General features: G+C 40.5%; 1 protein-coding gene across 2 annotated transcripts; it reads left to right on the forward strand.

The window, feature by feature from the left end:
• Window positions 1–2135: 2135 nt before the first annotated feature.
• On the forward strand, window positions 2136–16174 carry pdcd4a (programmed cell death 4a). 2 transcript variants are annotated; one of them, XM_056408474.1, is made up of 11 exons: window positions 2136–2562; window positions 7106–7405; window positions 7799–7896; window positions 10467–10580; window positions 10685–10906; window positions 11003–11100; window positions 11483–11597; window positions 13239–13346; window positions 14332–14442; window positions 14563–14702; window positions 14951–16174. In XM_056408474.1, exons 1-11 carry the CDS (start codon window positions 2517–2519, stop codon window positions 15000–15002), a joined length of 1404 nt encoding a protein of 467 aa, XP_056264449.1. In that variant the 5' UTR covers window positions 2136–2516; the 3' UTR covers window positions 15003–16174. The 2 variants fall into 2 exon arrangements, with proteins under 2 accessions (XP_056264449.1, XP_056264448.1); XM_056408473.1 differs by lacking the exon at window positions 2136–2562 and adding an exon at window positions 2903–5984.
• Window positions 16175–22137: the final 5963 nt, after the last annotated feature.

The following is a 22137-nucleotide window of genomic DNA, read 5'->3' on the forward strand; positions in this document are numbered from 1 at the left end:
GGTAGCTCTGTGTTTCGAATGTTATCATAATGCACGTGGCACAATCTAGTTTAACCCCAGCTCTGATTTTACATTGACGCCAAACTGATCTGAGTTCAGTGTACATAGAAATAGTTAAATATTATTTTGCACTGTCAGCAGCTAGTACATACTAAATGCCCAAACTCACCCGTCATTGCCACAGAAGGCCAAGGCCTGATATAAGACTGTTACCTTGTTGAGTTTTGACTGCACAGGACTGTTTACTTCTCCTTCTCAAGATAGTATTTACTCTGTTTCTTCTGACTTTTATTTTGTAATGCCAAGAATTGAAGAATTAAAAAAATAAAAACAGATCCCGCCATGGTATGGCTAAAATGTTTTGCCAGAAAAAACTCAACATGAAAACCCTGTTCCTAGGAAACAATGTTGCTCCCTTTACACCTGCAGCTATGAGATAGCAGGATTTATTGAAGTATCTTTATGTGACTTAATGTGGAATAGTTCAGATTATTATTGCTACAAATTGTGGTGTTCTTTGAGGGTATCCTTGTGCAATTCTACCTGCAGCTCTTCAGTGTGTTGTACGCATGTGTGAGAGAGTTATTGTCGGCCGTGTTGTTGTGGTGTTAAATCATTGTCGCTTATTATGAGGCCGAAGTTGATTGTTGTTTGTATTTGTCAATATAGATATCCAAACATTTTTATTTCATCATGAATATCAAGTTAATTTTGTATCTTAGTGTATAGCATAGAGATGTATGATGCATACTTTGATGTAAAATGAAAAAATTGAGATCCTCGCACATTTTTTTATATATTTGTTTGGTTTCATATATCCTGGTGCTTTTTTCCAGTGGGGTTGTATTTAAGTTTCTTCCATTTGAGGTTTTTCATTGATGATCATTGGGAATTCTACCTTGTTGGACACGGACGTCTGCTCTACTTTATTCTACAAAACTGTGGATTTTGTGTCAAAATAAATGCTAACAAGTGCTACCAAATACATGTCTTTACTTTTGTGAACATTAAACTCATCTCTTGTTGTAGAGGCCTGGGGTACAAACACTATTATGCTTTGAAATACAGCAAATGCCCTCACTTATCTAAGCAGGGAATGAGCTAAAAACACCCACTCGTGAAAAGCTGTAACTGTGACTCAGGATGAATCATCAGGCTACACTCACTCTGAAAGCTTCACCTTTTCAGGAGTAAAACGCACACAAAAAACAAGTGTTTGAAATGTGTGTTTGTGTGTAGTTGACAGCACTGTGGGACAGTAATGACCAATACAACATGCAGTATAGAATATCAGCAGTCTTTGGTTCTCAAATATGCTTGCAGTATATCAACCACTGCCATATGACTGGACAACGGGAGGGATACCTGTGTCAAAATGCATTTTCAAGACCTTGAACATTTTGGTCTAGAGGCACATTCCTATATGAATATGTGTTAAATCACATAACCCAGGAAACCAAGACAATCTCTAGGGTTTGCTCAGACAGTCCAAGAGTGGTTTAATATTGTTCTATATGAAAATATTTAGACCATGATTATTATAAGCCTGTTGTTGTGTGTTAATTGAAAAGATAAACCAATAGCTATGTTAGAGGTTAGAAAAAGATAGGTTGCTGATAAATACCAAGAGAATCTAAATGTTGAGTGACCATATTCAAATTTAGCTGCACATATTATTACCGCCATCTGTTGGTGTAACTTTGGATGACAAAAATACTTCAATAAACATCAGGTTTCTGGCACGTATAACAAGTTTACCTTCATTACTCCTTTAAGTCTTGTTTTTTCCCATTTAAAGCATTTGCGTGCCATGATTGCCTTAGATAGAAGACATTGCTGACCTAGAAATGTTGTTTGGGGTCATGTACTGAACTGGCATATATTAAGAAAAATACCTGGCAAAAAGTATATATAGAAATACATACTTGTATTACTTCTTGCCCTTCCAATAACAGCAAAAAAGCTACATTTGGGGAACATATTTTTTAGGGACATGAGCCGTGTTGTTCCTGTCCTGTTCTGTGATTGGCCAGAGACGACCAGCACCCACCCCCTGCACTGACCACTCCCCGTCCGCGTTTGGTTCACGTGACTTTGCTCGGGTTCGCTCTTGCAAAGTTAAAAACAGACTTTGTTTATCTTGCGGGGTTGTTTTCTGAAATGCTCTCCGACTAGTTAATTTCCTTTCCACGCTTGGCGTTATTTGCTCTCATTAGAAGAGCACGCAACCCTCCGTATTAAATCCTTATTTCTACAGCATATCCTCTCTTTGTAATTCAATTTATTTATTTTGTTGTTGTGTTTTTGCAATTGATACCGTGCAGCACGCAAACAAAAGCGTCCGAGACTCGTGGTCTTCCCCTCCAGTACGTGCCATTTGCCAACTCGTCCTCCACTAAATCTCTTGTTCTGCAGACGTGTTGTCTGCTGATTTTTGTGGGGGCAATTTGTTGCAGCTGAAGCTCGACGGGAGAAGCTCATTGTGAGGATTTTTAATCGAGCATTAGGAGAGCGCCATGGCGTCCGAAGTGGATACGTGGGCTTCCACTCCAAAAGTCGACGGTGAGTTAATGAACTAAGCTCTGGTGTGTGTCGCGCGCCGCGGTGCAATGTGTCACGCAGCAGCCGAGGGCCTGCTGGCGTGCTCTCCCAGCTCTATTGTCCCCGCATGGGATGGGCTGCAGCGCCATGCTCCACCATGTGCTTCGTTAGATTCAGACACACGGACACTATCAACAATCGCTGCACACTGACGCAGCTTTGGCGCCCCAATAGCGACGCTAATAGCGCAACCTAACTTATTTTTAAATACATTTGGTGTTATTCTTTTAGGGCTTTGTTATGGTGTTTGTTGTTGGACTGCTTTTATGTTTAACCCTTTCGCGTTTGTGATTGGACATCGCGCTCACTTCCGCTTTGACAGGTCGTTGTTTGCACACACTGGCGCAGCCTGCGGAGTGCATTTTTATACACACAGGCGTCATTTTGCTGTTCATTTACGGTGGTAAACAATAGTATGCAGGAGAAAGATTGAGCCGTCTTGCTTCCCGTTTTCTTTCTCGATCGTGCATATGCAAGATGTGACTCTTCGTCATTTACCTCCTTGTGTGTCAACACATTTACGTTAGCCTGTGTGTTTAGATTTTTATTTTATTTATACTCAGACGCAGTTCATATAACGCGACACGCCTCTTTCCTGTATGAAGTTGATATATATTGACAACACTAACTATTACGAAAACGGGAAGTAATTTTGATTTAAATCGAACAATCCGGGCAGCGCCGACGTTTAAAAAATAATGTTCTATCAAACATGCACAATTAAACCCACTTTTTTTGAACGATAGTAATTGCACGGTGACTTTCTTTGAATGAGATCTGATCCCAGGAAACACTGGATTGCTTTCCTCGCTCAGCCTGGCGATGTCGTCGACATGTCTCGCCTTCTATAAGAGCCAATACAGCCTTGCATCATCTCGTCCTCTTGCTGTGTATTTAGAGGTTACATAAGTAGTAGACATGTGTTGTTAGCACCGTAATCGGTTTTAAGATATCAAACCGATAGTCGATAGATAACATGTGTGAGTGCCATTTCAACTCAAATACCATGCATTGATTTGTGTTGTCATGCAAAAATGATTCGCATACGGTTACAGAGAGGTACGATACAGTGCCTGTGAGACACCATGTGGTTTATGAAACTGGTGTGTTATGGTTGTGTGTGTCTGTGTGTAAAAGCAGCCTGTGCTTCAGTGCACAGATGGGCCTGTGTCTTTTCTCAAGGATGGTCTGCCACGCTTCATTGAGTCGCCTCTGTTGATGAGGTGGACACATACGCACACACACTGTCAAAGACTCTATTGTCTGTGCTTGGTGGAAAAAAGGCACACAAAAATTCCACTCCACATTGTGGGTCAACAGTAGAGAAATATGTAAACCGTACAATGTATATAGTACATGTTTTTTCAAACATGGATCTTCTTAAAATCCCCAGGCTGTAATGACATATATTGTTGGGTAATTTGATTACAGTTTATTAAGAATTGTTTATTGATAAGTAACCAGAGCCTTTCTTTGTTGTTGCCACACATAACCCGTTTACAGGTCTGTGCTGTGAGAAGAGCCCTTCTATAGCTGCAGCTTTAAATCCTAGAGCGCCACCCGTAAGAGCATTTACATACCGCCTTGTGTAAATACATGCAGTTACCAGCATCTTAGAATAAACTCTCTGTCTTAGATGCCAACCTGATGTCTTTGTGGCCTGCTGAGTGCATGTTATGTTATTGTCTTGCCTGCTCTTCTTTTCTTAACACATTTCGTCCCTCCCATGCATCCATTAAAACATGTTTTGCACACACTGTCCGTTGGAATCAAGCTTGGAAACGGAGCCAACCTTAAAGTTGTGCTTTACTGTACGTCAGTGGAAATGATTGTCTGACTATAAAAAACAGCATGTTATCAGCCTCTTAACCGTTTATCCCAGTAGCTCTAATCTTCTGTAGGCACCTCCCTGTACACTCTATCTGTGTTAACGTTCTGCAGCTGTTACATGGGATGACTCCAGAAGCAAAATTACACAATGTTCATTAAATGACGCATACATTATTTAAGTGAGTTGTCGCCATCTTTCACAAGTGTCAACCCGTGTAATTTTATTTCTTAGCGCACACGTTTAGGCAATGTGTCTTAAACATGTTTTCAAGTAAAGCTCTGTCGTAGTCTCTTTAAATGAAATGACTGTTAAACCCCAGGACGTCCCCACCCTTTTCGCCTTCGAGAGATAATCACCACAAGTCCAGATACAGTAGAGCTGTTGTCTACTGTGCCCTGCATTATTCAGCAGATGCTTGTTTATCCGAATTTGTACATTTTTGCTTCTGTTTCTCTGTACCTGGATGGACAGAGAAATATATGTATTTTTATTTAACCAGGATGTTCAACTGAGATTGAGAACTTCACAACATTTTGACTGAATCTAAATCAAAGCACTGTTAAGGATTTTGACAGTGCACATGCAAAACAAATATCATCTGCAGAAAAAATTGTGTTCTCTTTAAAGATCCCATCAAGACTTGCTTCAAAACATGTAAATATACTCTGATATGGTTTTTCCACAGAAAGATTAGTATTAAAAAACACACAGCTACTCATTGTTAATCTTGCTATTGTCAAAAATGTGATTGTTGCACACAGTTGATGTCACACATCCTGCTCATGTATACACACCTTTTTGGTGTCTAGCACTGCAAATACAAGTGCAACAGGCTTTGGAAGTGGTGGGAGGCTTTAAAAAAATGCTGCTGTACATGACAGATTTTCTTCCAAAATTACAGTATTGTGTACTTACAGTTACCTTCATGCAATCTTGGACTGTCCCTCGGGAGGAATGTGCTCCACTCCTCTCATTCATAAACCCTGCTTCTAAACTCCACCTTCACACCGATGTTCATGTTCCTCGGCTGTAGAAAGCTCACAGGTCAGGGGTTCTCGGCTGGCCTGCCTCTGGCTGTGTGTGAAGGAAATGGTTAAATATGGGGTCGGTTTTGAAAACCATCATGAGTGTGGTTTTGTCTTTATTTTGTTGTGCGAGTTTGTTTGCAGCTTTATGAGACCAACCGTGACACACCAACTTTTTTGAGAACTTTTAAGATAAGAGCTTCATTAGCAGTTTTAAGTCTGTGTCACACAGGCACAAGATCCCTGCACAAGCGAAAAACTATTAGCACGACTGCGTTTTCTGTTTCTTGTTTTGCAACTCTGGCCTTGACAAACCGCTTGGAATTCTTCGGCCGTCTAATTTTTCTGCTCTTTTCCAATTGGCCGGTCACGTATATGGCACGTCGCTATTGGCTGGATTCTCCTGCAATGGCGAGCCCTGTGGTCTACATGTGGCAAGGAGAGGAAACAAGAGAAGGAGATGACACATGGCCGGCTGTTTACAGATTTTGAAGGCCACGGATGTGGTGCCGCTTTTACTGCAACAGGTTAATTCAGGGAGGTGCCCTGCTTCATGCTTCAGTGCTTACTTTCCTTTGTTATTCACGCTCCAAGTCAAACATTTAATACCTGTCGAATACCTTTTTTTCCTTCCTTTTAAATAAAACATGTTGTACTTTTGCAGCACACAGACTGCAGCTGCGTCTTTAAGATTGTTAGTTGTATCTGTGGCTTGGACAGTTTCTCGTGTGCGTGTTCCACATGTCCTGTAATCTACAGGGCCATAACCCCTCTTACTGCCATTTGGGCACATCTATAAATGCTCTAAGTATTCATTACACTCAGACATTCTTCCTCCTCTTGATGTCCTTCTCTCCTACTGCTTGGTCATGTGACCAGTCATTGACCCAATCATGCCATATGCAGTCAAGTCCTGGCTGCTGTGGACAGATCGCGAAAAGACTGAGGAATACAAAGAAAAAAGTGGTGTCAGCATTTCTCCGCCATGTGTTGCACTTTGCTCCCTCCCTCCCTCCTTCCCTCCTCCCGTGTCTGCAGGAGTATACTAGTCCCACATGTTGTTGTTGTCTCCACACCAAAAAAAGCAACTTGGGCAGATGTTTTTAACAATATACAGTATTTTTAGTGCACTCACTAGAGAATAGTCTATGAAGTAACTTGACACAAAATGTCACACCTAAATTCTAGCTGCAGATGGAGCTGATGAGTGTTGCAAGACTACGTATGACATTTGTGACATTTGGCTTGATGTGCAAAACATGGCCGTGGCATATGGAGGTGGCTGTAGCACACGCAGACAGAAAGCATTGTCTTCATATCCTGAGTCTTGGTTTTGTCTCAAAGCGCTAACAGTATCTGGAAAGGCTTTACATAAAAGTTTGGAAACTAGTTGCGTGAATTTACACCATTCAGCCACAAGGGCATTTGTGAGGTCCTGTGCTATAGTGTGAACGGTGTCAGGTTGAAGACGGAAAGAGTCTTCCAAATACTGTTAGCCATACTGTATAATTGACAAGCGTCCAATGATGTCAAATGTAATGTTCTTATGGCAGTATCATGACAAAATTCCTATGCAGTATTTCTTACTGTCCCGTTGACTAAATTCAAATGGTATTATTAATCAATTGTTCTATTCTTCTGACCACAGGGGTGTTCTCTTTCGACGACAAGCTGGCAGAGGCTAACCATCCCTACAGCGTTGACGATGACTTGCTGAACGAAGCAGAGGTGAACGGTAACTGGACTCCTCAGGAGAAAGCTCTCCACGAAGCTCGACTCAAAGCCAAAGCCAAGCGCCGCCAGCGCAAGTCCTCACGCAACTCCACCAGCGAGTCCATCTCCGAGTCCGGAGAATTGTCAGGAGGTGATCCAAACAGCCCGAAGGGCAAAGTCAACATCAGTGACCGCAAATCTAGGGCGGGAAAAGGCAGAGGTCTGCCAAAAAAAGGTACATTTGAGCTACCCTGGTGTATGCAGCTTTCTGCTATTTTAGTTTTTAGGCAAGCTGCCCCAGCCTTTCAACAGTAACTTGGAAGAGTGCATCCATGGACACTGTGTCCAGAGAGATACACTTTCTATGACCTAAATAGTTCAGCGTTGGCACTGGTAGAAACATTGATTAGCAGATTTCAAGATTCGGCTCAAAGATATGACAATTTCTGGTGACACTGATCTGTGCACATGTACTGATTGTTGTTGACAATAGCATTTAGTTTAGTTGGGAATGTGTTTCATGACCTGCTTTTTATTCCCTGCACAAAATGTGTGTGTGTTTGTGTGTGTGGCCATGGCTTTTTCCCACAATCACAATGGTGAACATGCCTTTATGGTTTGTATGCAGGTGGAGCAGGTGGTAAAGGAGTTTGGGGGGCTGCTGGGATGGTTTATGAAGATGAGGAGCCTGATCTGCGGGACCCCAACTACGATGAGTTTGCTCAGGTGAGAGGGTACAGCAGACATGGACAGTTCATAATATCGTATTTCTTTAAAGGAGTTGGGACTCAAATGAAAACCCTGGGTTCTGTGCCAGACTATTTCCTTTTTTCAAAATATTTTATGGGGTCTCATTATTAGACAGAAGACAGTAAAGAGAGGAGAGATAGATGATATATAACGTGCAACAAAGATGCTTGTAGGACATGAAAGTGCTTTGTGCTGATAGTAAATCCTAAATAAATAAATCCTCACTAAGCTGTCTGCGTGTAGATGTAGACTTTTACTTTTTTCCTCTGGACTTTCTGTTATGCTAATCACTAAAGTAGGGCTCCCTGCCACTAACAAATATTTTCTAATATTGATTAATCAGCTGTCCGTTTCTCGATTTTAAATATGTAGATTATATAATGGGGAATTTCACTATTTTATTCAAAGATGACATTTTCAAATTGCTTGTTTCATCCAACCTGAAGATATTGGCCAAGATATGTTACCTTTTTTTGCCTGGAAAAATGACTTGAAATTAAAAAGAATTGTGGTTTTTCTCATGCGCTGTGGAAGTTGATCCTTTCATTTTCAAAATGTTTCACCTAGCGGTCGGCAGTCTGCAAATGTATACTCTGAACTGTGTTGGCCACTGATGGTCTAACCCAGGGGTCGGGAACCTATGGCTCTTCCGGTGACGGCATATGGCTCCCAAACAATTTTGAGTTGAAAAAAAAAAAAATCTCCGCCCGCCCCCCTGTAATTTTCTCTATCGCGACAGATTATAGCAGAAGTAATTTAAGGTCCTTTTCTTAAAGACGTCTTTGTTCTTTTAATAAACTAAACTTCTGTTATTGATCGTATCTACACAACAGCATGTCATGTGTCGCGTTAATACTCCTCGGCTCGCCGTCTCGCGTGCCGCAGAGCTCCGATGCCTGCGTGTGTGCGCGCATCCGGACGGAGCAAAGAAAAAGTCACCTGCACCCCCCCCCCCCCCTCCCGTAGCGTCATGCAGCACCAGAAGTCGCATTAAAAGCAAGACATATTTAATTTATTATACGTTAAAAATACTATGGCTCTCAATGAAATATATTTAGAAATATTTGGCTTTTATGGCTCACCCAGTCAAAAAGGTTCCTGACCCCTGGTCTAACCTCTTGTGCGGACAAGCTTTTTATTCCAAAGAGGCCCAGTGTTCAAAGCTGACTCCTTTTTTTTTTTTCTTGTCAAAAAAATGTGCTGATGTTGAAGGGCTGTTGCTAAGACACACTAAATATAAAAGAGGCGTTGCTTTGTGAACAAAATGGTGATTGTCTTCACTCAATAATTAATTACACAATGCATCAACCACTATTAACTTGCTAACTTGTAATATCTTGGACAGCATGTGATTACAAAAATTAAATAAATGTTATTTACTTATAAAATGTTTTCTATCTTCATCTATCTTTTTTTACATGATTTGGCCAATGCAGATTTAAAAACACACCTGCTCACATGAATGTTTCATCGATCTCGCTCTGTCTTTTTAATCTTTATTCCCCTTATCAAGCAAATGCTCTGTGACCCTGCTGAAGGTCGAGTTTGTTTGCCTCCTGTAATGGTCAGGCTGACTGAATGCACACTGGGAATGGAGCTTCTGTCAGTCAAATAGTTAAAATTGGTTTTGAGAACCGCTCAAAAAAGCCAGTGCCAGTGGCCTTGAAAGTTGTAGGAGAGTTGTGTGTTAAATGTGAACTAGGACACGAATACAGAAAAGTACATGGGACATGTGCAGGTGGTGCCCTTTGAATCAGACTGAGGGGATCACCTGATGAAGGATTTTTAATGGTCCAGGTCCTGTACATAAGAACATAATTCCAGTGTCCATGTAATGGAAACTATAATGTGCTTGAGAATGCTCTCTTTACTCGCCTTCGAACAAATCTTGGTTGAAGCATCATGGGTCTCCATGTTGAGACAAGAAATGTTGCATAGAGGTTTAGTCTTGGCCTGTACTTGGCCATACGTTATTGCTTTGGTTCCCTCCCAGCACCTCCTACAGTCAACAATTGCACAACATGAGCAGGAAAAAGGAAAATGAAATGGCGTTTTCAACCTTTGGCTCCTGTCCTTCTTTATACTGCCATTTGTTTTCTTGTTTTACATGTGCATATTACAGGAGGTCAAGACGATTGAGTAATTATTTGTTATGTTCAAGGATTTACAATTTTAGCCAGTTTTTATCTTAAAACAAAAGTAGTTATTGTTCTATTACAATTTGTTTGAACTTTATTATTTGTTTTAACCCCAATCCATTCAATCTCTGCGACCGTTATTATTTCATAAATGCTGCCGTTGTTCTGGTGAATCAAAGCATCTTCTGGAAAGTTGGTGTGACCAGTTTTGACTGACATTCTAGAATTTGCTTCTGCTGACGTAGAGGCGAAAGAGAGAAGTTTAGTTCCATCATAACAGAAGAACAGAAAGGTGACATAACACTTTTGAAAAGAAATCTCACTGATATTGTTCTAAAATTATACTCGCCAGCTTTTGATGCTGAATGTGAATGTGGTTGGACTGACGATGCGTTTGTTCTTACACAGGGGGACACAGTTTATGCAACAGTTGTGCCTGAGGTAGATGAGAAAGAACTGGAAAACATGGTCAACCCAATTGTAAAGGAGTACTTTGAACATGGAGACACCAAAGAGGTCCAGGTAAATGAATGAACATTGTTGCACAGATCAATCTATCACTTAACAGTGCTTTGTGACTTAACTCAGATTGTGCAGGATCCTAAATTGTCTTATTGGTCTGTTAGATGTTGCTGAAGGGGCTCAACCTGGGCTCTCATAAGTTTGAGTTCTCCTCCCTGGCCGTGTCACTGTCCCTCGAGGGCAAAGCCAGCCACAGAGAGCTGACCTCCCGCCTGCTGTCTGATCTGTCAGGGAAGATGCTTTCACAAAGTGAAATGGCCCGCGCCTTTGACAAGATACTCAAAGAGCTGCCAGACCTGATACTGGACACACCGGAGGCTCCGCAGGTAGACCTCTTCATTTTGTCGTATTGCTATATTTATTGGACTACAAAAACATGTGGAGATGCATTCTGATGATTTTCTTTTTCTGATGTCTCACAGATGTTGGGCCAGTTTGTAGCCCGAGCCATAGCAGACCACGTCCTCCCCATGTCTTTCCTGGACTTTTACAAGGGCAAAGTGGACTGTGAGCATGCCAGGTGAGCTGAGACTAGCAGAACTTATATGGAGATACAGTAGCTTCTTCAAAAAACATTCAACCTTGTTTGCAACAGTTGTAAGATTTCTTAAGCCTTTGTTAAGTACATTTTACCTTGACATGAACAAAAGGCTGATTCCAGATGCTACTGAAATGTTCCTCTTCCTTGTGGTGGGAGAAGCTTCTATCTTTAAGATGCCCTCCTCTCGTGTAATGCAGTGTGTTTCTCAAAAAATGTTTAACTAAAATAAAATATTGGTGTTGTGGTGTTATCTTGGCTGTATTGGAGCTCAATGCTAAATTGGGTAATTCACTCTAGCTTTTCAAAAAAAAATTGTACGCCCATTTATGTGCAACACATTTTTGGGTGTTTTCTTTTTCAGAGTGGCGTTGGACCGTGCCGAAGTGCTGCTGACCATGAAGAGGGAGATGGTTCGTCTGGATAATGTGTGGGGCGTGGGTGGAGGCCTGAGACCTGTCAAACATCTCGTCAAAGAGGTGAGCACATAAAAACTAAAAACAATAAACTGATAAGTCACCTTCTTGTTTCCATATTCAAAATCATTTAAATCATGATCCATCGCGCTGAGGTCAAAGTGTTTTGTATGGATAAGCTCTACTTCTTTATTCACATTACGTAAAATAAACAGAAGGCAGAATGCATGTTGGTGAGAGCCACATGCCAACCCTCTGCTATGTTGCTGTGTCAGCTGAGCACTTTTCTCCCCTGAAAAGTGGGAATTGCTAAAAACGAGGGCACAGGATTGTCCGACACGGCCACACACCCTAGCCTTTAACTGAACAGACTCAACGCACACACGTGCACCCCATGTGCTGTCGGCTTTGTCTTTGTTGACATAATTACAATTGTCTATGATTTGGAATTATTTGTGCCAGGGTTCATTTTAAATTGTGTGCACGTTAAGAAATGGGCGAGTGGTCAAAGCGTACTGTACACCTCTTTACACTGCACACTTGTGGTCTAACTACAAAAAAGCAAGCCTACGGAGACTGCAAGTGGCCTACAATGATGCCATGAGAATACTGTTGAAGAGACCGAGGTGGACTAGTGCAAGTGAGATGTTTGTGGCTGCAGGAGTCGATACATTCAAAGCGGTTTTAAGAAATCTTAAATGCAAATTTATCTGCCGGGTTGTGACTCCGAAAATGAGATCATCTTGTTTTAAAATTCAGCACTACAAGCTACCAGTCCCAGTTATAGAGACACTGGTACAGCTGTTTATTTGTAAAGCATGTGTAGTTTTTTACTTGTGGTTTTGTATCTATTTATTATATTTTAATGTTGTGTACTATCTGGACCTTGAGTCTGTTTATAAACGTTTGATTGATTCATCTGTCAGTGTGTTCTCAGTCATACATCATTGTTTATGCCTCAGTAGCCCTTGGAGCTGCTGTTTTAATGTCCTGCCTGGTTGTGCAGCTTCAGGGGGCCACACTGGGCTGCAGCAGGCACAAGGATGGAAAAAGCACTATTCTCTTCCACAAATTATTTGACATTTTTTAAAGAACTTTGTACCATTGGGTTAAAGTGGTTCTATCGTGTGTTTATGAACAGGCGTTTTGGTTATTTTTTTTATTTTTTTGCATCTTGGTTCCCTGAGATCATTCCCCCAGCTCAGTGGATTAGACCCAGAGTTGACTTTTTTTAAGCAGACTGGTTTCATAACAAATGAATACAAACCAATGAAGCCGAGAATAAAAGATCCGCTCCAAAAAAATGTGTGCTGAGTTGGGAAGTTAGGATATTGCTGCAAGAATTCTCCCATATATTTCTCTATAGTTCTTTATCCAGAGTGTGTTGAATCAAATACGGGTTTGCCCTAAATAAAGGCCAGGTACCGGAACTTAATCGTGGACAATTCAACATCATTAGCATAATATTTCTACAGCGCTAATGCATCAATAATTATGCCTCAATGATCACTTTTTCTGTTCAAAAGCAGCGCAACATCCTTAAGTCTATTCATAAGGATATGTATTGCCTTCAGCAGGCTTAACAGGAAAAATTAACCCCTTCAGTGACAGTTTTATTACATTCCAGCTGTGTTTGATGCACGCAGAAATCTCAACAGCATAAAAATACCTTTAAAAAAAAATGTGTGTTTGTGTCTGTTCCAGATGAACCTCCTGCTCAAGGAGTACCTGATATCAGGAGACGTGTCGGAGGCAGAGCACTGTCTGCGGGACCTGGAAGTCCCACACTTCCACCATGAGCTGGTCTATGAGGTATAACAAATGGGATGTTATTGTGTCAGTCTTGTTTTGGTTTGGTTTTTATTCTGTCATGAAACACCCTACACATCCCATATTTCCCCACATATTCACCAAGAAAACGCAATGAAAAACACAAACAAAAGCCTAAAAATTGAAGTAAAATCTAACATATACAACCAACAAAGACTTATTCATATAACTGAAGTGTGACAGGATTTTCTTTTAAGCTGTCAAGTATGTCATATTTGCAGAGATAATGTCAAACATCATAACTTTGGTTGTTTCCTATGTGGGGAGACCACATCATGACAATAAGATCAAATCCACACATGTTAAAGTCACCGGTTCTTGACTGTCATTTCTGTTCTCTTCCAAGGACTGTGTGTGTGTGTGTGTGTGTGTCTGGCAGGGCGTGTCTCATTCGTACTGCATGTATTAACAGAGTGAAGCGAAGAAGCATTGCATAACATGGAAATGTCTATTTTCCATCCAAATGTAACTGCTTCGTGATTAATTACAGGTTGTAGATGCTGTTTCTGTAAAGGCAATGAACTGAGTAGCATTTAAGTTTGTAAAAAAACATGTGATTATGTGTTGGTTACCAAACAACCAATCAGGTTTTTTTTTTTTTTTTTTTTCCTCAGTTGTGTAAAAAGTACACGGTGTACTGTTGCCTAGTCTGTTGCAATTCGTTATCCACATGCAGCACATTCAGAAAGGATTCACCCAGCTGGACTTTTTCATAGTTTTATTATCTAACAATAACCAAAAATGTAATGTCTTTTTAAAAAATATGTTAGTATAAATATAACTTTCCAAAATCTACATTTTCTCTTTTCTTTCGTGTATAAACTAATGTAAAATGTCAAACACGGCCACTGTGTGGTGAAACGTGTGTTGTACATCTATACTGATTATTTATTATTAGGCAATCGACAATAGTTCACAGTCGCACACTCTTTATTACACATTTTATATGTTATATAATTTGTATCAGGTTGTAGTGATGGTGCTGGAGTCGAAAGGAGACACTGCCAGTCATATGATGATTAAGCTGCTGCAGTCCTTCTGGAAGACGGGTCTCATCACTGTGGATCAGATGAATAGGGTCAGTGCCTTGTGTTTTGTTTTTTTAAAATATTTTTTTTGATTGGCATTTTAGATGAATATTCTTGTCTGTTTCACCTTGTAGTTGAACTATCCATTTTGTACGCTGTTTTCCATGTAGGGTTTCCAGCGTGTCTATGATGAGCTCCCAGAAATCAACCTTGATGTGCCGCATGCCCAATCTATCATGGAGACCTTTGTGGACCTCTGCTACCAGGAGGCCGTCATCACCAAACAGCTGAGGGATGCATGTCCCGCCAGGTAAGTTGGCCATTAATATCCACTGTAAAACATTATTTTAGTTTTTTGATATATCCGTAGTTAAATCCTTCTTAGAGACTGGTCACTTAGTGTGGCTCGTTGATCTAGTTGGGTTTTAAAGATGTACAACAATGTAGCTCGATGGTACAGAGAAATAACCTATATTGAGCATGTTATTTGATCAGTTAAGTTTTAGTTTGGGCTGTTTGATCACTAACATGCTTCTCTCACTCTTTCTCCTCCACCAGAGGACGAAAGCGTTTTGTGAGTGAGGGAGATGGAGGAGCGATAAAGAACTAATCCACAAGAGGAAGAGCAGCAGCAGGAGGAGAAGGAGGAGAAGGAGGAGAAGGAGGACGAGGGGGGGGGGGGTGTCTACAGGTTGTTAAACACCAGATTCTGCTCCAGCATGTTTTACTCTGAAACCAGGCATGCTGGCAGACTTAAATTTCCTTGTTCCTCCCAATAATGGTGTCATTACATAAACCAGCATTGACGTTTGGTGAAAGTAGACTGAAGAGTCGCCCAGATGTTCAGTTCCATTCATTTTGTTCATCACTGTTTTGGACATTTTGGTTGTAAGAAAATTCTGTTGATTTTTTTGTTTGTTTTTTGGGTTGATCACTCTCTATTCTCAGTCTTTGTACCTGTTTCTCAAGAATAGTTTGAGTCAGCGCTGCAGAAAGACAGGGTGACATGCAGGGAGGGGTGTGTGGGAGATGAATTTGTGGGTTTTGTTTCTGGCTTTGCTTCACCTGTTCCCATTTTTTTTCCCAGTGCTAGAAAAGAAAAAAAGCACTTAAGACAGCTCATACCGTCAGTGAGCACTTGCTTATTTAGCTCAACAAAGATCTAAACCTTGTTTGTATTTTCTGCCACCAATTTGTTGACATTTTTTAAAAGACTTTGTACCATTGGGTTTAAGTGGTTCTATCGTGTCTTTATGAATGGGAGTTTTTTGTTCTTTTTTCCATCTTGAGATCAAATGTTGACTTTTATTAAGCAAAGAAGTAAAAGTAAGAGGTGTTTGGGTGGTTATTTCAAACTTGCATAAGGGCACATACTTTGGAGGCACTTTTCTCTAAATATGATGCAGATAAAAATAAATTAGGTGTAATGTGTATTTAGGAAAAAGAAAACAAACAAGTCAAAAGATTGAACAAGCACGATTTTGAGCACTCTGACATTGCTTGCAATAAATTCACAGCTCACATGGTCAGAATGGATTCTTTACAGGTAACCGTATAATATAAAGCCAAATCAAGGGAATATAATTATTCTGGGAATTGTCTTTAAACTTGTTTACCGGTCTGATATAGCTGTGAAATGGCAACCTCAGCTTATTTAGGAAGAAGCATATTTATATATGCATATTCTTTTCTGCCACTGTTTGTAACAGTTTTTCATGTTGCCGAAAGTTGAAGATGTGGCTAAGAAATATATTTCATTCATTAAAAAGCAACAAAATAAAATTGTTGTATTTCTTTTTTATGTTTATGCCAGCAGTATTGATAATTAACGAGGAGTAAGTGATTTTCCACGTGTAGTAGAGATGTACATCATTCAATTCAGTTTATTGTGTATAGCCCATTATCACAAATTTGCCTCGGAGGGCCTTACAATCTGTACACATACAACATCCATGTCCCAGTACCTCACATTGGAACAGGAAAATCTCCCAAGACATCAATCACTTTTGCTGATCAGTCAGTTGTGATCTTTATTTCAACCTCGTTTTGCATTTACCTGTACCTTCTCTATAAATGTATAATCTTTCTATCTTTCTCAATGACTCAAAGTATGAGTACAAATGTTGATCTGTAACCTAGAAGTAGTTTATGGCCAAAGCTTGGATTTTTCTTTCTCTTACCCAATTTGTGGTATATCTAAGATAACTGGCTTTATTATGCTAAGGAAAATTATATTTAATGATTCACATTTGATAACATACATTTCACAGGACACGCATTCAAAAAGACATGTTTAATGTTTTGTATTCCAACAATCATCTTTGTACTATTGATTTATTTTAGATCAACAAACTCTTCACAACACACATTCTGACATAAACATCATTGTACACATTACAATTAAACCACATAATGTTTTATTAACAATGTGTTTTTCTTATTGTGGATGTGAGTAGTTTGATGAGCAGGCAACAGGATGATTGATAACATCACATGCAAATACACTGGAGTACATGTTTGTGGTAAATGATATGCATTAACAGATTGTCTAGATGCTTCTTTAAAAATAGTTGAATGTTAATAAGGTGATGGAGGTGTTTACATTATTCATAAATAATTACCCTGCCAATTACAACACGCAAAACACAAACACAAACTTCTCTTACTGTGATGAATATTCAGAAACAGTTTGCCACCTATGTTGGCATTTAATTCAGTTTATTTTGTATAGCCCAATATAACAAATTATCAATTTGCCTCAGAGGGCTTTACAATCTGTACACATATGACATCCCTGTCCCAGGACCTCACTTTGGAACAGGAAAAACTCAAAAGAAATATAAAAAACCCTTTTAGAGGGAAAAAAGGGTAGACAAATTCAATTCAATTCAGTTTATTTTACATAGCCCAACATCACAAATTAGCCTCAAAGGGCTTTACAATCTGTACACATACGACATCCCTGTCCCAGGACCTCACTTCAGGAGAGCAACAGAGGAGGATCCCTCTCCCCGGATGGACAGAAGCAATAGATGTCATGTGTAAATAAGGAAGAATTACAGAGTTACAACACATTCAATGAATGTGACAGAATGTAAGAATAGTTGGTAGTAGTCATGGACCACGATCCAGACCTCCACAATCCATGAGACAGATGGAGGTAGAGAGGGGATCAGCAGGGCCATGGCAGGAGGCATCAGTCACAGCCAGGTCCAATAGACCCTATGAGATGTGGAGTCACAAGGACTCCGGGGAGGAAGCAGAGTTAGTAATGTGGGATGGAGAGATGGAAATTCATCCTTAAGTAGAGAGAGAGAAGAGGAGATAGGTGCTCAGTGTATCCTAAAACGTCCCCCAGCAGCTATAAGCCTATAGCAGCATATCAAGGGGCTGGACCAGGGCAAACCTGATTCAACCCTAACTATAAGCTCTGTCAAAGAGGAAAGTCTTAAGTCTACTCTTAAATGAGGTGACTGTCTCTGCCTCCCGGACTGAAAGTGGAAGCTGGTTCCATAAAAGAGGAGCTTGAGAACTGAAGGCTCTGGCTCCCATCCTACTTTTTAAGACTAGGAACCACAAGTAGCCCCGAATTTAGTGAGCGCAGCTCTCTAGTGGGGCAATATGATATTACAAGCTATTTAAGATATGATGGAGCATCACCAATCAAGGCTTTGTAGGTGAGGAGAATAATTTGAAATGTGATTCTTGATTTTACAGTGAGCCAGTGCAGAGCAGCTATTATGGAGTAATATGATCTCTTTTCTGAGTGTTAGTGAGTACACGAGCTGCAGCACACTGGATTAACTGGAGGGACCGAAGAGACTTATTAGAGCAGCCTGATAAATGATAATAAGGAGTTGCAGTAATCTAGTCTAGAAGTAACAAACGCGTGAAGCCGTTTTTCTGCATCTTTTTGTGACAAGATGTGCCTAATATTTGAAATGTTACTTGAAAAAATGCGGTCCTTCAGATTTGCTTCACGTGGGAGTTAAAGGAGAAGTCCTGATCAAAGATAACGTTGAGATCCGGTTTACATGGTGTTGGATGCCAGGACAATGCCATCTACAGAAACCACATCACCAGATAATTGATCTCTCAGGCGTTCAGGGCCGAGTAAAATAACTTCAGTTTTGTCTGAGTTTAACATCAAGAAGTTGCAGGTCATCCATGTTTTTATGTCTTTAAGACATGCTTGAATTTTACTGAGCTGGTTGGTCTCCTCTGTTTTTTGATCTATAGATATAATTGAGTATCATCTGCATAATAATGAAAGTTTACGGAGTGTTTCCTGATAATATTGCCCAAAGGAAGCATATAGCCTAAGGTAAATAAAATTGGTCCAAGCACAGAACTTTGTGGAACTCCGTGATTAACGTTAGTGGTCATTGAGGCTTCATCATTTACAAATTATAATTGAGATTGATCTAATGAATAGGATTTAATTAAATCAACAAGAGTGGGCTAGCTTCAGGAGGTTTAGTTACAGCTACTTTGAAGGAATGTGGTACATATTTGCAAAGACACATTGACAATATCTAATAGAGATGTGCCAATTAAAGGCAACACGTCTTTAAGCAGCCTCGTCGGGATGGGCTCTAATTAGACGGGTTAGAAGTAGAAGACATTGATCTCACTCCAATAAATGATTATCACTCTTTAGACTTATTTGATTATTATGGGATAATGCGATGCTTTTCAAAAGCTCAACAAAAGAAAACAAGCGGCTAAGATGTTGGTAATGATTTAAAAAAAAACTCAAACTCGACAATCGAACATCCTAGTTTACTGTTTTCCCGAAGGTCGCTATATATATATTTATACAAATACTATTTCATTTGGCTAAAAAGGCTATGTTTTATAATTCTTTTGTCGAGTGTAATATACCCCGGCTTTTGTATACTATCCCCTCTAGACTGCGTGAATAAAAAGTACACGTCAGTGAACAAATAGTGGTTTTCCTTTTTCCTATAGAGCGTATTCACGTGACGTCAGAATCTCAATCGCCCCATCTTGGGGTCCCACTTATTAAATGTCAGAAGAAGTTGACCTGGCTATCGTGTCCGCTGTTTGATTATGCGAGAGCCCAGCAACCTCATGTCCTTCTGCATTACCAAAGAAAGATTTCAGCGGTTGGAATTGAATATTTGCAACGCTTTTTTACCTGATTTTACTCGCTCAACACTTTGTGGTTAATTCGCTAGTTACCCCTAGTTACCAGCACATAGCCCGGTCACATTCCTGTGAAACAGTTTTCATTTCCGCTATCGATCATGGGACATTAACAACTATTTATGCGTTATACTTGTTGTGGAAATACCACAAATGTCGGAACATCAAGCGCCCCGTGTCTGGGTTCATATATGATCCGTAGTCGCACAGCTCCGCCTCCAGGACGAGTGTCTGGATGAAGCCGCTTCCAGCTCCTTCAGGACCAGCAGTGACTGTTTGGCTGGCCGTGCTGAGTGCTGTTCCCATCAGGCATGAAAACGGGTCAGGGGTGAAAAAGGTGAGAAGGATAGGCGGGGGGTGCTGGTGACTTCCACGAACATCGATGTTGGACGTTGTATGATAATCTATAGTTCCTCCATTCTGACACCAAGTCAGTGGGCCCTATAATAATAGTAATATTGTATATAATATAGTCATTCATGAGCCAACTTCCTCTTTTTTTTGGCGTGAACAAGTCTTCAAGTCTTCAAGTCTTGTGCTCTGCTGAGCCTCGAGTCTGTTCCTTGAGTCTGTTCTGCCTCTACCTGGTTGTCACGATCTTCTAATCCAGGGGTGTCAAACTCATTTTCACCGAGGGCCACATCCGCCTCATGGCTGCCCTCAAAGGGCCGGTTGTCACTAACACGGTATAATTCTAACTACTCCAGAACATATTGTTAAATAACTGTCTTTGCATTTGTTTGTTTATTTAGGTGTACTTATATAAATGTATAACTATATATGCAAATGTATTTAATATTATACAATACATCTATTTTATTTAATTATATTTATTTTAACCCACATTACTTTATCAAAGATCAAACAAACATTATTACATTAACTTTGTTAAAAGCTTTTTCACAGTTGAGACAGGTGGTTCTCCACTGGTCTGGGTAGTGGTTCTCAACTGGTCTGGGTAGTGGTTCTCCACTGGTCTGGGCAGTGGTTCTCCACTGGTCTGGGGCAGTAGTTCTCCACTGGTTTGGGCAGTGGTTCTCCACTGGTCTGGCTTTGGGACGCACTATCACCCCTGAATGACAAGCTGAGACCTAAATCGAGGGATATTTTAACTTCTCAAATGTATTTAATGAAAAGATGTTGCAGTTTGAACCTGAGTGTTCAGAATATCACAGTATGCACAACACAACTATTTATTTATATTCCCTTTTACAGTCAATTATGAACCAACAAGTGAATCTTAAGGACACAAGAATGCCGTCACATAAAATGACGTGGCGGGCCACATTTGGCCCGCGGGCCATGAGTTTGACACGTATGTTCTAATCTATGCCATACCTGCCATAAATATCATGATACTGATACAATACCATAAAACAGTACCATAAATACGATCCTGGTATATTTATCTATAATAGTAATAAATAAAATATCTGTATGGTTCACTTTTTACCAACTGTTTCAACACTTAACAAATGGCAGTATTATTAGTATTAGCCTACAAGATATTAATGAAACTACATGGAGCCATCATAGCATTGATTATCACTATGAGACTGTAGTCTGTATCTGACCAGATGATACAGAGTTCATCAGGATGAGCAACTGGAGAGTTACAGTAACATAACTTTACAGACTGAACTTAAACATTTCACTTCTGGCATCTTTTTTAATTTTTATTTTTAAAGCCGAAAATTCCGCCACTTAACGGCACTCGCTGCGTCGTGTGCGCAGACAGCTCGACACGGAGCAGCGCGTGCGCTCTGATCGCTCTTTTAATGAAGTATCGATACTAAAAATATGCTAAATCACATCGCTCTTAACGTACGGGTACTTTGTTAGCATCGCTCCACCGTGCAGCGCGACAGCAGCAGATAGCGGGCTAACATTCAAGCTAACCTAAACCACCAAACGCTGAAGACATCTTGACGCTGATTGGCCGAGACGCGACACGTGCCCATCAAAGATGTTCTATTGCGAAAAGCACCACTCCACATTTTCTCCGTGTCCCACTCCAATCTCATAAACGCCGGCCGGCCAATTGACCCCCCCCCCCCTACCCCAAAACAAAAACTCTTCGGATCTACACGATTCACGTCAGTCACCTATTTTGGTTTCAAAACGGCGAATTTCGCCGAAAGGTGAGGGATTCTCATGCCTGTCCCATGGAGCCAGTGTTTTATTTTACCTTGAAATGAATCACAGAGTAAAGGCAGACATCGCCCGACGGAGTTGCCATGTTCATGGCTCCCAAGTTTCCATCCACAGTTCCTTTTGCGCAAGTGAAACATTGATTTTCGCTCGGCGAAAAAAGCAAAAAGAGATTATTGACGAGAGTGTCAATGGAAACGTGCCCACAACCCAATGCAGAAACAGAATCACATGAGAACAGTCCTAACGCTCATACGCCGAGTGAAGCCGAAGTAGATGCATGACAAGTTGAAGTAATAGCTTGTCTTGTTGAGCTGATAAACCCATATTCTGAATCATTAGTCCCACATCCAACAATGAGGCACAGAACTATAATCACAAGGCACGCCGTTTTGAACTGAAATCGTGTCTCCTTCAGGATATAA

Source organism: Pseudoliparis swirei, chromosome 24 (assembly GCF_029220125.1).
Source record: "Pseudoliparis swirei isolate HS2019 ecotype Mariana Trench chromosome 24, NWPU_hadal_v1, whole genome shotgun sequence".
Taxonomy (NCBI): Eukaryota; Metazoa; Chordata; class Actinopteri; order Perciformes; family Liparidae; genus Pseudoliparis; species Pseudoliparis swirei.

What these genes read in the sequence shown, in the direction of transcription:
- pdcd4a (XM_056408473.1), top strand. Translation starts at nt 5,918, where the DNA reads ATGACACATGGCCGGCTGTTTACAGATTTTGAAGGCCACGGATGTGGT. An exon ending in GTGGACTGTGAGCATGCCAG is followed by an intron (nt 11,101 to 11,482) that starts GTGAGCTGAGAC and finishes TTTCTTTTTCAG; the next exon opens with AGTGGCGTTGGACCGTGCCG. An exon ending in AGGGATGCATGTCCCGCCAG is followed by an intron (nt 14,703 to 14,950) that starts GTAAGTTGGCCA and finishes CTCCTCCACCAG; the next exon opens with AGGACGAAAGCGTTTTGTGA.